This window comes from Hemitrygon akajei, chromosome 23 (assembly GCF_048418815.1).
Source record: "Hemitrygon akajei chromosome 23, sHemAka1.3, whole genome shotgun sequence".
Taxonomy (NCBI): domain Eukaryota; kingdom Metazoa; phylum Chordata; class Chondrichthyes; order Myliobatiformes; family Dasyatidae; genus Hemitrygon; species Hemitrygon akajei.
In genome coordinates this window covers 19,759,450-19,774,237 of record NC_133146.1, presented here as the reverse complement: position 1 = coordinate 19,774,237, position 14,788 = coordinate 19,759,450, and the positions used below count along the sequence as shown (strand labels likewise).

The 14,788-nt window shown below is 43.7% G+C and overlaps 1 protein-coding gene across 5 annotated transcripts in view; it reads left to right on the top strand.

The window, feature by feature from the left end:
- pcgf6 (polycomb group ring finger 6) overlaps positions 1-14,788 on the top strand; it is a 64,576-nt gene that overhangs the window by 16,673 nt on the left and 33,115 nt on the right. For 3 of the 5 annotated variants that reach the window (XR_012096085.1, XM_073027114.1, XM_073027111.1), the window contains exons 2-6: positions 1,462-1,561; positions 2,860-2,956; positions 6,641-6,696; positions 9,311-9,370; positions 11,308-11,437. Coding sequence is in view for 4 of the 5 variants with exons in the window: in XM_073027114.1 (XP_072883215.1) it covers positions 1,462-1,561; positions 2,860-2,956; positions 6,641-6,696; positions 9,311-9,370; positions 11,308-11,437 (443 nt within the window). In the remaining variant the exon portion in view is untranslated. The remainder of the gene's footprint in view (positions 1-1,461; positions 1,562-2,859; positions 2,957-6,640; positions 6,697-9,310; positions 9,371-11,307; positions 11,438-14,788) is intronic. The other 2 variants (XM_073027112.1, XM_073027113.1) reach the window with 2 other exon arrangements.

Genomic DNA, 14,788 nt, shown 5'->3' with positions numbered 1-14,788 from the left:
TGACTTCTAAAAGATCAGCATCAAGTTGGTTGCCCACTATAAGAAGGATGTTGAGGCTTTGAAGAGGGTGTAGAGGTGATTTACCAGGATGCTGCCTCCTTTAGTGGGCATGTAGCTGGACAAACTTGGGTTGTTTTCTCTGGAGCAGCAGAGGCTGAGGGGAGATCTGATGGAGGTTATGAAAAGCATAGATAACATAGGTGTTAGTAACTTTTTTTCCCAGGGTTGAAATGTCTAATATCATTGGGTGTGTATTGAAGGTGAGGGGAGTAGATTCAAAGGGGATGTGAGGGACTAGTTTTTTACTCAGAGAGTGGGGGATGCCTGGAATGCACTGCCTGGTTTGGTGGAAGAGGCAAGTACATTAGAGGCTTTTAAGAAACGGTTAGATAGGCACATAAATGTGGGCAAGATGGAGGGATATGGACATTGTGTAGGTAGGAGGGGTTTTTTGATTTACTTTTTAGCTGATTTGGCACAACATAGTGGGCAGAAGGACCTGTTCCTGTGTTGTACTGTTCTATGTTCTAAGTGGGGATAGGAATTAAAATGGTTGACCACTGGGAAATTAAGTTTTTTTGCAGATGGAAGGGAGGTGCTCGACAAAGCAACGCCCAGTTTACTTCAAGCTTCACCAATGTAGAGAAGGTTGTTTTGGGAGCACCAGATACAGTAGGTGACCTGGACAGATTTTCAGGACCTCAGCTTATCCTTCAGAGCCCTCTTTTGAGTGGAGAATTCCAAATATTCGCCATCTTTATTTTGAAGACCTTTCTTGTCATAGAGTCGTACAGCATGGAAACAGGTCCTTTCGTCCAACCGTCCATCAAGATTCAAGGTTCCTCTCCAAGCTAGTCCCATTTGCTTATGCTTGGCCCATATCACTCCAAACCTTTCCTATCCATGTCCAAGTGTCTTTTAAATGTTGTTAATGCACCTGCCTCAACCACTTCATCTGACAGCTCGTTCCATTTACTGACCACCATCTGTATGAACATGTTGCCCTTCAGATTCTTATTAAATCGCTCTCCTTAAGAAGAACCTTGGTTTCTTTATTCCCCAGCCCTGGGAAAAAGACTATGCACATATTTTTGACTATGCCCTCACATATCCCAGACAAGGGAGGCATCAAATTCACATCTACTCTTTCACAAACCTATTGACCATTTGCTTACAAAGATTAGATAGACATCCATTAAAAATATTTTCAAAGGCAGTGAATGAAAGATGAGGGGATCAGCTCATCATTGTACTGTTAGCAGGGTGGGTATGGTCCACTGGACAACCTGTGGACAATTGATGTGCTTTACAGTATAACCTGAGTATGTCAGGACTCAGAGGAAATGGTTAGTGCAGGATACAAGTGCTGCTGCACATTTGGGCTTTGGGTACTGACTTTTAGATGAACAGATCCATTTTCCAGGCTGAGGAAGGTACTGAGAGAATCTGTTTTTGTTCCAGCAGAGTATTTGTCTGGCTGACGTGAATCCCTACATCCTATGTCCCATCTGCAGGGGCTACTTCATTGATGCCACTACTATCACTGAGTGCCTGCACACCTGTAAGTAGCTGCGCTCTCACTGGCCGGACACTTCCCACTGCTCACCTAAAATGTAATCTGCCATGTTATACAGAGAGGAAATCCCTCACAGATGTGACAAGTGACACAGTTCTCTCTGTCAGACCGAATACAGAGATGTGGACTCGTGGACAGTGCACTACTGGGAGATCACATAGCCTAGCTGAGGAAGATCTTTAGCCAAAACCTTGTCTGTCCTTTTGGGTAAATGTGAAAGATCTTGTAATAATACTTTGAAAAGAATTGTGCAGTTTTTTTTCCTGGTATCCTGGGGCCAATGTTTAATCCTCAATAACAGTGTTAAAGCAGTTTACTGGTAATTGTCATGCTGCTGTTTGTGGGAGGTTGCTGTGCATGAGTCAGGTGCTGGGAGTCCCAACACTTCAGCAATGAGCACAATGTAGAACTATCTCACTGTTCTGATCAAATCCAGCAGTGCCCTTTTCATTTTGCTTCACCGAAGACAAAGTGCTTTGTAGTTAGCATTATATGGGCAATGCAACAGAGATAAACACAGTAAAATACCAGGAAACAACCATTCAGCTTCTGGAAACTGTTTCATTACCCTGTGAGGTCATAGCTGCTGTGACCAACTCTGTCTGTCCGTTTTATCCCCATATCATGGTGCTTAACGAAAACATCAGTCTCAGGTTTGAAGTTTCCCTCTGACTGCCAGCACCTACTGCTTCTCAAAGGAGGGATCTCCAGCTTTCCTTCACTCTTCTGATGAATGAATGCTCCCTGACGTCATCCCTGCAGCCTCACTTTAGATTTCTCCCCTCTCAGCCTCTTCACCCTGCTCCGCTGTTCAGTGAGTCTGAGGATAATCCCCTCCCTCAACTCTGGTTTCCTCTCAATTCCCAACATCCTCCATTCCCTAAACACCCAAAAATCTGTCCCTCTTGTCCTGAATGTTCACGGATGTGCTGGCGACAGAGAACTCCAACGACTGAATGACTCTCTGCATGCTGAGATTTCATCAGCCTTAAATGTCTGCCTCCTCTCCTGAGACTCTGCCCTCTCCAGCTGGACCCAGGGGCCTATTTTTGTGCTGTGTTACTGTGACCCTCATTGTCTAACCTGATAGTCTGGATCCTGAGTGTTTGATGAGCTGACTCCAGCTGAACCCTCACCCTAGGAATCACCCTGTCACACCACGTGTCCTGCTGTCATTCAGGTTATTGTCTCTCATCCTGTCTGTTGTTGGAACTTCTCATTTTGACTTGTTTTTCCCATGCCAATGTTACTCCATTGTGAATCCCTGCCTTGTGTCTCTGCAGTCTGTAAGAGCTGCATCGTGAAGCATTTTGACAACAGCAACCGCTGTCCAAAGTGCAACATTATTGTTCACCAGACACAGCCGCTGTACAACATCAGGTGAGTGGGGAGAAAGAATGGGGGTATGTCACACTGGAACAGTAGAGCTGCGTCTGATGGGCTCCTGGTGCAGGGGAGGGGTTTATGGGGATCACTAATCCGAGGGGACAAGGGGTGCAGTGAGAAGGCATCTAGGGGCCCGCACTCTCTGAGGATGGATGTGGGCGTTCTGTGTGAGGGCTTGGGTGATGAGAGATGGATAGATAATAGGGACCGGTGGGGAGAGGGGCATTGAGAGAAGCTATGAGTTGCTGCGAGTGATTGACAAAGTAATGGGGTGGAGGAGTTCAGTGACGTTTCTCTCCCAAAGCCATTTCAGCTACCACTGAATCCTCCAGTGTAATTGCTGGGCGGTGGTGGTGTTTAGCAAAGTGTAATGGTACTCATGTTTGTGCCCATTGTCACTCAGTGCATTATCCTAGTTAGGGACAGCATATTGACCAATGTACATCCCGGACTGTGATGTTCATTTACACTATAAATTATCCCAGTTAGGAACAGCACATAGACTGGTGTACACCCTGGACTGTGATGTTCACTTACACTGTGAATTATCCCAGTTGGGGACAGGACATAGACTGGTGTACGTCCCAGACTGCTCTGAACTATCCCAGTTAGGAACAGCACATAGACTGGTGCACATCCCAGACTGTGATGTTCATTTACACTGTGAATTATCCGAGTTAGGGACAGTACATAGATTGGTAAACATCCTCACTGCAATATTCCTTTAACACTCTGATATAGTTGAGGGTGAAGATGCAGAATCTAAGGAAGCTCAGTAGAAAAATAAAGTCATACAGCACAGAAACCCTTTGGCCCACCATGTACCTACCGGACATCAGCTACCTTTCCGTTCTAATCCTATTTACCTGTGCTTGTACATAGCCTTCTCTGTCTTGGTGTTTCAATGGTGCATTAAAATAGTGTATTGAGGTAGTATGAGGCAAAGCATTAATTATGTAGAATATTGTTACAATTACAGAGAAAGTGCAGGTAGACAATAACATGGAAGATCATGACAAGGATGAGTGTGAGGTCAAGAGTCCATCTTATCATACAGGACTGTTCAAGACTCTTATAGCAGCGGGGTAAAAGCTGTTCTTGAGCCTGGTGATACATGCTTTCAGGCTTTTGCATCGCCCATTGGGAGCAGGGAGAAGAGAGAATATTTTTGATTTTGCAAGTTGTTTTCCTGAGGCAGCGTGAAGTGTAGACAGTGTTCATGGAGGAGAGGCTGGTTTTTGTGATAGACTGGGTTGTGTCCTCAACTCTCCATAGTTTCTTGTGGTCATTTGCAGTGCAGTTACCATGCCAAGTTGTGAGCCATCTGGATAGAATGCTTTAGGATATATCATATCTGTTGTGAGAGTCTCTGCCTCCAGCAGCTTCTCAGGCAGTGTATTCCAGTTCCCAACTACCACTGGAGAAAGAAAACTCTTCCTGAGATCCCTTCTAAACCTCTTATCCCTCACTTTAAACTTGTGTTCTCTAGTTCTATATAGGAAAGAGATTCCTGTGATTAAGCTGTCTGTGCCCTCCTAATTTTGTATTCTCTATTAAAAGTTGCACCAGGCACCCTCCCTGAGGGAAACAAACCCGGTCTATCCAGCCTCTGCTCAATGCTGAAACACTTCAGACAACAATACAGTCATGTCCTTCCATGGTGTGATGACCAGAACTGTACACAATACTGCATTTGTAGCTTAGCCAGTGTTTTATAAAGTTGTACCATAGCCTTAGGGTCCTCCTGTGCTATCCTTTGGCTAATGAAAACACGTCTCTCACTCCCCTTTCTGCACCTCTTATTCTGGCTTCTGTCCCCTTCTTTTCCAAACCTTATGAAGGATTTCCTCCCGAAGTGTCAACTGTTTTTTCCCACTACAGATGCTGCCTGGCGTGCTGAGTTACCCCAGCATTTTATGTGTGTTGCTCTGTTGCGTGCTGCTTTTACCATCTTACCTATCTGATCTGCCACCCTCAGGCATCCCTGGACTTGTCCACCAATATCCCTCTGTTCAGTACAAACAACCCCCACAAAGTAATTCACCCTTACGGAATTCATAAATCACTACCAAAAAATTGAGATACGGAATAAAAATTCGCTCATACAATATTTCTGTAGCATTTACACTTTATTCTGCATTGTTTTATTTTGTTCTATCTTAATGCTCTATGTAATGAATTGATCTGTATGGACAGTATACAAGATTTTCACTGTACCTAGGTAGATGTGACAATAATAACTGATCCCAATACTAAAAGTAAACACAATATATACTGGTAACTTCCCAGCAATAATCAAACCGACCCCATAGCCTGTAAATATTAGACCTGATGGATTATAGTTGGGGACCACTTTTAAGTAATTTGCTTTGAAAGCTGACAAGATCATAAAGCCATAAGACATGGGAGCAGAATTAGGCCATTCAGCCCATCAAGTGTCTTTTGCCATTTAATCATGGCTGATTATCCCTCTCAGCCCTATTCTCCAGCCTACTCCTCATAAGCTTTGCCACCCTGACTAATCTAAAACCTACAAACCTCTGCTTTAAATATACCCAATAACTTAGCCTCTGTAGCCATCTGTAACAATGAATTTCACAGATTCACGATCCTCTGGCTTAAAAAAAAATTCCTCCTCATCTCTGTTCTAAATGGATGTCCCTCTATTCTGAGGCTGTGACTTCTACCTGCCCACCATCAAGGACGTATATAAAGAGTGGTGCCGGAAAAGGACCAGTACATCTTGAAGGGTCCCACCCACCCTGCTCATGCACTGTTTGTCCTACTCCCTTCAGGGAGAAGGCTTCATAGTATCATCTATGCCAGGATCACCAGACTTAAAAACAGTTACTTTCCCCAAGCAGTGGGGCTGATCAACACTAATACCCACTAACTCTATCCTAGATAATAATCCTTAATCTTGGTCCTAGACTTTCCCCACCATATGAAACATCCTCTCCATATCCACTCTATCTAGGCCTTTCAATATTTGATAGTTTGCAATGAAATTCCCCTTCATTCTTCTAAACTCCAGTGAGCATTGGCCCAGGGTCATCAAACACTCCTCATGTGTGAACCCCTTTTGTTCCTAGGATCATTCTTATAAACCTTCTTGGGACCCTCTCCAATACTAGCAGATTCTTTCTTAGATATGGGCCCAAAACTGCTTTCAAAACTCCAATGCCTTATAAAGCTTCAGCATTACATCTTTGCTTATATATTTTAGTTGTCGTGAAATGTGTGCTAATTTGCCTGCCTTACTACTGACTGAACCTGCAAGTTAACCTTTAGGGAATACTGCATGACGACTTCCAAGTCCCTTTTATACCTCTTATTTCTGAATTTTCTCTCATTTAGAAAATAATTTATGCCTTTATTCCCTCTATCAATGGCCCTACATCCCTATCCCTACCCTCTTACTGCCGCCTCCTTTCCTCAATTTCTTATCCCATCACCGTCACCACCCATTTGAATCTGCATCTCATCAAGTCTCAGTTGGTGTTACAGAACTTTCCTGATTGCTTCCTGCACCAGCTCCCTTGCCTTTGGTGACCACATCTCCCATTCGCTAACCCTGAGGAATATGCTTGGATTCTGACTCCCACCTTCCAATCTCTCTGCTGGACACTGCACACTCACTCTGTTGTCATGTGTGTATAACTTGTGTTTGTTTTCCAGGCTGGACAGAAAATTGCAAGACATTGTTTACAAGCTGGTGCCCAACCTGGAGAGCAGTAAGTAGAGTGATCACGTTGAATGAATTGTGGAGGTCAGTATGAGTGCTCACATTCACAGTAGTGGTGGGACTCACAGATCCTTGGCTCAGCACACGTGCTGTGTGTGCAGACTGCAGCATCAGAACAATGCCACAATGCAGCTTCTTTTCCCTTTGTTTGGAACCTCTCCCTCCTCATCATGGAAGGCAGCAGACGTTACACGGAGTTGTGCTGGAGTATCTTTAAATCAGAAAGAGCACTTAACCATAAGATGTAGGAACAGAATTAGGCCATTTGATCCATCAAGTCTGCTCTGCCATTCGATTGTGGCTGAATTATTTCCCCTCTCCTGCCTTCTCCCCGTAACCTTTGACCTCCTGACTAATCAAGAGCTTATCAGCTTCTGCTTTAAGTATATCCAATGATGGCCCCCACAGCCTTCTGTGGCACTGAATTCCTCAGATTCACCACCCTCTGGCTAAGGAGATTCCTCCTCATCTCCATTCTGAAGGGACGTCATTGTATTCTGAGGCTGTGCCCCTTGGACCTTGGCTCTCCCATTATTTGAAACGTCCTCTCAAAGTCTGCTGTATCTAGGCCTTTCAATATTTGATAGGTTTCAAAGAGATCTCCCCTTATTATTGTAAGCTCCAGCGAGTACAGGCCCAGAGCCTTCAAACCTCTTCATATATTAACCCTTACAGTCCTGAGAATTTTGTTAACCCCCTCTGGACTCTCTCCAATGCCAGCACATCCTTTTTTAGATATGGAGCACAAAATAGCTCACAGTACTCCAAATATGGTGTGACCATTACCTTATGATGCCTCAGCATGGCATTCTTGCTTTTATATTTTAATTCCCTAGAAATTAATGACAATATTGCATTTGCCTTCCTTATTGCTGACTCAACCTGCAAGTTCACCTTTAGGGAATCCTGCACGAGGATCTCAAGTCTCTTTGCTCATCTGATTTCTAAATTCTCTCCATTTTAAAAAATATGTCTTTATTCTACCAAAATGCATGACCATGTACTTACCTACTGTATTCCATCTGCCACTTCTTTGTCCATTTCTTCAATCTGTATAAGTCCTTCAGCAGACACCCTGCTTTTGCAACAGTACCTGCCCCTCCACGTTTCTTTGTATCATCTGCAAACTTAGTCACAAAGCCGTCAATTCAGTCATTAACATATATGGTGAAAAGTTGCAGGCCCAACACCAATTCCTGCATTCCCATTCAGCTTCCTGTCAGTCAGCCAATCTTCTTTACATCTTTCTTGTAATGGCATGGGCTTTTATCTTGTTTAGCAGCGGCATCTTGTCAAAAGCCTTCTGAACATTAAAGTAAGCAACATCCACCAACTTTCCTTTATCTATCCTGCCTGTTAATTCCTCAAAGAATTCCAACAGATTTGTCAGGCAAGATTGGCCTATTTTATCACGTGCCAAAAGTATCCTGAAACTTCATCCTTAATAATGAACTCTTAACATCTTACCAAACTCTGAAGTCAGGCCAATTGGCTAAAATTTGACTCTTTTGACTCTTTCCCTTCTTAAAGAGTGGAGGGACATCTACGATTTATCTGTCCTCTGGAATCGTTGCAGAATCTAATGATTTTTAAAAGATGAATGCCACCACAATCTCTTTAACTACCTCCCTCAGACTCTTGTGTGTAGTCCATCTGTTCATGATGACTTATCTACCTTTGGACCTTTCAGCTTCCCAAGCACCTTCTCCCTAGTAATAATGACTATACACACTTCTGCCTCCTGACACTCTCAAAGTGATATATAAATGTTTTAATGTATTAAAATATATAATTATGTTTTATATTATGTGTTGCAATGTACTGCTACTGCAGTTATTGCAGTACAAATTTCACAACATATGACGGTGATATTCAATCTGATTATGAGTGTCTCCCACAGTAAAAACTGGTGCAAAATACTTATTAGATTCATCCACTATGTTTTTATCTCCCATTGCTACCTCCCCAGCATCATTTTTCAGCAGTCCAGTATCCTCTTTTGCTATGTACAAGTTATGATCATTACCATAGCTGTCTGGGTGTGGTGGGCAGTAGGATTAATCCCAGCTGTCCCATTCTGCATGCTCTGGAAGTAGAAGTAGCTTTTGCTGCCCACTCTGGGTGCTTTAAGAGGAGGTTAATGTGTATTTAATATTTCAGTAATTTTTGAGTAATATTATAAATATATTGTTTGATTAAGCACTGTTTGTTTAGGTAATTCATTACATGTTAGATGTAAAAGTACATGAATGGCATACACCATCATGCCTCCAAATCATATGTCCATGTCTCGCTTAAAGTAAAAATGAAATTAATGTGCATGTATTCCAGAATCACACCTTACAGAACATAACAGTTAACCCTTCCTATTCCACTCTGGGCTGTGGGGCTAACTCTCGCTCTCACGTTCCAAGTAGCCTGGGCAGTGGGTTAACCTTTGCTCTTCCACTCCAGGTGGCTGAGCAGTGGGGTTAGTCCTCGCTGTCCCTCTGTGGGTAGTTGGGTTAACTCCATTTGTTCCACTCAGACTCCAGTGGAATTTGACTGATTTGATGGTCAAAAGTCAGATTTTCTGTAGTCATGTGATTTTTTTTAAAATCCAGGTGAGAAAAGACGACTACATGAATTCTACAGAGAGAGAGGGCTTGAGGTCCCTAAGCCAGGTGTGTGATCAGAAATTGCCTCCAACATAAATATAATTTCTTCTGCCGCTCTCTCTCACAGGCCAGTGACCAGCTTCAACTGTACTCTTCATGTGTTTCTTCTATGTGATCACCTACTTCCTGTAACATCATCCAACTCTGTGTTAGCTCATGGTGTGTTTGATCTATTTCAGGGCTCCTTCTCCCCTCCGATCTTTCATCCTACCCCCGTACCTCCTCTCCCCCCATTCCCCACATCTTCCCTCTTCATCATTAGATATAGAAGTAAAATTAGGCTATTTGTTCCATTGAGTGGTTGATTTTTTTTTTAACCCATTTCTTCCACCTTCTCCCTAACACCCTTTAACTCCATACCAATCAAGAACTTATCAATCTCTGCCTTAAACACACCCAATAATTTGGCCTCCACAGCTGTCTGTAGGAGTAAATTCCACAGATTCACCACTCTCTGGCTGAAGAAATTCTGCCTCTGTTCTAAAGGGATATTCTTCTATTCTGAGATTTATTGCTTGAATCTTTGACTTTCTTACTAATGGAAACATCCCTTCAATGTCTGCTCTATTCAGATATCGATAGATTTCAGTGCAAAATTCCCATCACTCATCCTTCTGAATTCCATTGAGTGGTGACCCAGTGATATCAAACACTCTTGCTATGTGAAGCCTTTCATCCTGGAATCCTTCATGTGAACCTCCTCTGGACCCTCTCCAGGGCCAGTACATCCATCCTCAAAACAATACCATATCCTAAGGCAGTGGTCCCCAACCACTGGGCCGCAAAGAAACGATATGATTTGGCAATATGAAACAATATGAGTCAGCTGCACCTTTCCTCATTCCCTGTCACACCCACTGTTGAACTTGAACGCACACGAGGTCATTACGCACGTGAAGTTATTACCCTCGCAAGGTCATCAGTCGCCTAAACGCAGTGATACCCTCGCGCCAGGGATCATTGGTTGGCCTCGGGTAACCGTCCGCCTTGTGCGGCTGGCGAGAAGTGTCATTGCTACTGGCCTGGTGTGCGGACAGATGGGTGCCGCCTCTAAACCTGTTTTTCTCACTGAATATTGGTCGGGAATCCGGTGCTAAAATATTTGCAGACAACCTAATTCGGGCTCAGTAGCAGAGCAGCTACCTCGCTGCTATCTACTGAAAGTCATCCCTCGAGCCAAACTTTTGTCGGGGGGGGGGGGGGGCACACGTCCTGTCACACTCCTCGGTCGCTGTCTCCGGACTGCGACTGCCGCTGCCCCGGTATGGGGACCTCCAGCCCTTACCTTGTCCTCTCACTAGTGTGTTGCAATGATTTTATATGTTAGATGAGGAAAATATGCACTGTGTTTAATATTAAATACGTTAGATAAACCCTTTCAGAAACGAAACTGAGTACATTAGCCACTTATAAGTGACTTAAGTTGACTTATCATCTATATTCCGGTTGTGATTAACACCCCCCACCCCCTACCCCCCCACCCAGTCGGCCGGTCCACAAGAATATTGTAAATATTAACCGGTCCGCGGTGCAAAAAAGGTTGGTGACCCTTGTCCTAAGGGTTCCTTCACCTTAAGCTCGCTTGATCATATTCATCTCAACACACAAGACCAAATGCAAAAATGGCTGTTCCCCAGTGGTCTCCAGATCAAACTGCTCTGCAAAGCTATCTAATGGACATTCCACAAATTTCTTTCGCTGTACTACCAAACTGATTTTCACAGTTTCCTGCATATTGAAGAACCCATGATCACTCTCCTTGCTCCCCCCTCAACAGGATTCATTAATCCTACAGTGATATCTTTCACTGCCTGTTTTTGTATCCTCTTTGAGACCTGCTTAATGGCATTGCAGTGAGACACCTTGTGATGGTTTACTGTAAATGCAAATTGTGTACAGTTTTCTCCTGATCACTTGGTTTTGTTTGGTTCTCTGCTGTCCAGTTGTCCAGGTACCTGGTAACAGTAAAGTGCGCCGTATCCGATCGCTGAGTAAAAAGCTGTCGCTGTGCGTGGCTCCGCCAGGGGACCCTCTGCCTCATCTTGACATCTGTTTGGTGCTCGAGTTCATTGGGTGAGTCATGTCTCACAGATAAGTGTCAGTAAACCAGCAGTTAGAAAGGTAGCGCATTGGCTTTTATTGCAAAAGGAGTTGATTACAAGAATTGAAGATATTGTAGAGGCCATAGCTGGAACTGTGTGCAGTTCTGGTCTCCTAACCTAAGGAAGGAGGTATTCTCAGCAACATTTCATCACAGTGATTCCTGGTATGACAGGGTTATCATATAAAAGGGATTAAACTAACTTGTGGTCTTATTGAAATTCTGACAGGACTTGCTGGGAGAGGCTCAGGACCTGGGTTCACCTTCTCAGAAAAGGGGTTGGTAGCCACAACTGAGATGGGAAGACATTTCTTCACCTGTACTCAATTCTGTACCCAAGGACAGTGGAGGCTTAGTTCAAAGTAAATTTATTATCAAAGTACATGTATGTCACCATATATAACCCTGAGATTTAATTTTCTCAATAAATCAATAATAGAATAATAATCATAATAGAATCAAGAAAGACCACATCAGCTTGGGTGCTCAACCAGTGTGCAAGAGACAACAAACTGCAAATAAAAAAAATAAAATAATAATAATAATAAATAAGCAATAAATATCGAGAACGAGATGAAGAGTCCTTGAAAGTGAGTCCATAGATTGTGGGAACATTTCAATGATGGGGCAAGTTGAGTGAAGTTGAGTTTGGTTCAAGAGCCTGATGGCTGAGTGGTAATAACTGTTCCTGAACCTGATGGCGTAAGCTCTGAGGCTCCTGTACCACCTCCACGATGGCAGCAGTGAGAGGAGAGCATGACCTGGGTGGTGGGGGTCCCTGATGATGGATGCTGCTTTCCTGCAACAACGCTCTGTATAGATGTCCCCAGTAGTGGGGAGGGCTTTACTCATGATGGACCAGGCCATATCCACCAATTTTTGTTGGATTTTCCATTCAAGGGCATTGGTGTTTCCATACCAGGCTGTGATGAAGTCAGTCAAAATACTCTCCACCACACATCTGTAAAGTTTGTCAGAGTTTTAGGTGGTGTGCTGACCCTTCGCAAACCCCTAAGGAAATAGAGAGGCTGCAATGCTTTCTTCATAATTGCAATTATACATCTAGAACAGGTCCTCCGAAAAGATAACACCAATGAATTTAAAGTTGCTGACCCTCTGCACTTCTTATCCTCCAACAAGGACTGGCTCATGGACCCCTGGTTTCCTCCTATTGAAGTCAATAATTAGGCTCTTGGACTCTTGCTGACTTTGAGTAAGAGGTAGTTGTTGTGGCACCACTCAACCAGATTTTTTAGTCTCTCTTCTATATGCTGATTCGTCACCAGCTTTGATTTGACCTACAACAGCAAACTTGAATATGACTTTGGAGCTGTGCTTAGCCACACAGTCATAAGTGTAATGCGAGTAGAGCAGGGTGGCTAAGCACACAAGCTTGTGGTGTACCTGTGCTGATGGTGATTGTGGAGGAGGTGTTGCTACCAATCTGAACTGACTGGGGTCTGTAAGTGAGGAACTCGAAGATCCAATTGCACAAGGGGCTATTGAGGCCATAGTCTTGAAGTTTATTGATTAGTATTGAGGGGATGATGGCATTGAATGCTGAGCTGTAGTTGTTAAAAAGAATCCTGATTTATGCACCTTTGCTGTCCAGAAGTTCCAGGGTTGAGTGAAGAGCCAATGATATGGCATTTGCTGTATTGGTAGGCAAATTAAGAGTTAATTTAAGATTAAGCAAATTAAGATTAAGAAAAACTAAGTTGTTTCTCAGGTAGGAGTTGATATATTTCATCACTGACCACTCAAAGCACTTCATCACTGTAGATGTAAGTGGTACTGGATAGTAGTCATTGAGGCAGGTTACCACGTTCTTGGGCACCAGTATGGGTGAAGTCTGCTTGAAGCAGGTGGGTACCTCAGACTGCTGACGCTGGAGGTTACAGATCTCAGTGAACACTCCAGCCAGTTGATCAGCACAGGTCTTTAGTACTTGGCCATGCGCCCTGCCTAGGCCAGGTGCCTTTCGTGGGGTTATCCTCCTGAAAGCTGCTCACATATTGACCTCAGACTGAAATCACAGGATTATTGTAGGCTGTGAGAGTTTGTGATGGTTCCCCTATATTTTGATGGTCAAAGGGAGCATAGAAGGCATTGAGTTCATCTGGAAGTGAAGCTCTGTTGTTGCCTATGTTGTAGGATTTCATAAGCGATGATAGCATTCAAGCCCTGCCACAACTGTCAAGCACCCTTCGTTGATTCAAGTTTAGTCAGGAATTGCCACTTCGCTCGTGAGCTGGCTTTCCAGAGATCGTACCTGGACTTCTTTTAACTTTCTTGGTCACCAGACTTGAATGCCTCCAATCTGGCCCTCAGAAGTTTGCAGATCTCATGGTTCATCCAGGGCTTATGGTTGGGGAAGACTCTGAATGATTTAGTTGTTGAGTGTTTTACAAAAGTTTGAGAGACAGTGTACTGAAATGCCTGTTTCTATACCATATCCCAAGTGTATGGGACATTGGAAAAAAGTTGAATTTCCCCATGGGGATGAATAAAGTATCTATCTATCTATCTATCTATCTATCTATGACTCAAGACTGACTTGCCCTGTTTGATCTTGTTTGGGTCTTTGACTGTATTTATAGGCAGTGGCCAGTAGGTGGCTGCAGACACCACAGAGTCAATGAGAAATCCTCCCACACATAGTTCATGTAACCCTTTCTGTACTTCAGGAGCAAACACCCTTATAGAATAAACCATTCAGTCCATCATGTTGAATCTGACCAGAAATAAACATAGAAAACCTAGAGCACAATACAAGCCCTTCGGTCCACAAAGTTGTGCCGAACGTGTCCCTACCTTGGTTTAGCTCTAGCTTTAACTTCCCAGCACCTGCATTTTTCTCCTTTCAATGCCAGCTCTGTCTGTAGGTTCTGGCTCCTCACGTAATGATAATGTGCCTCCTGTTCGTGCAGTACGGTCAAGATCTTGCTGCCCATTGGCTGAAAAAAGTAACACCTCTACTCTCCTTTAAAACTGCTACCTATCATGTAAATTTGTTGACCTCTTTGTCAGGGAATAAATCCTTCCTGTTCACCCTTTCTAGGCCCCCTATAATTCTCTGTTAAACCTCCGAAAGGAAGCAATTCCAGCCCACTGGGTTTCTGCTGACAACAGGAATTCTCTGGTGAATCCCTATGAACCTCGCCAATGTTGTCACCTGGCACCTGTGCACCAGCTTCAACTGTGGTGGAACTCCTGGTATGCATAAGGGTGGCCTTCCTCTTGTTTTCTGCACTTTTTATCCCATTTGAAAGAGTCTATGATATAGAAACAGGCTCTTCAGCCCATCATCTCCTTACTAGTCA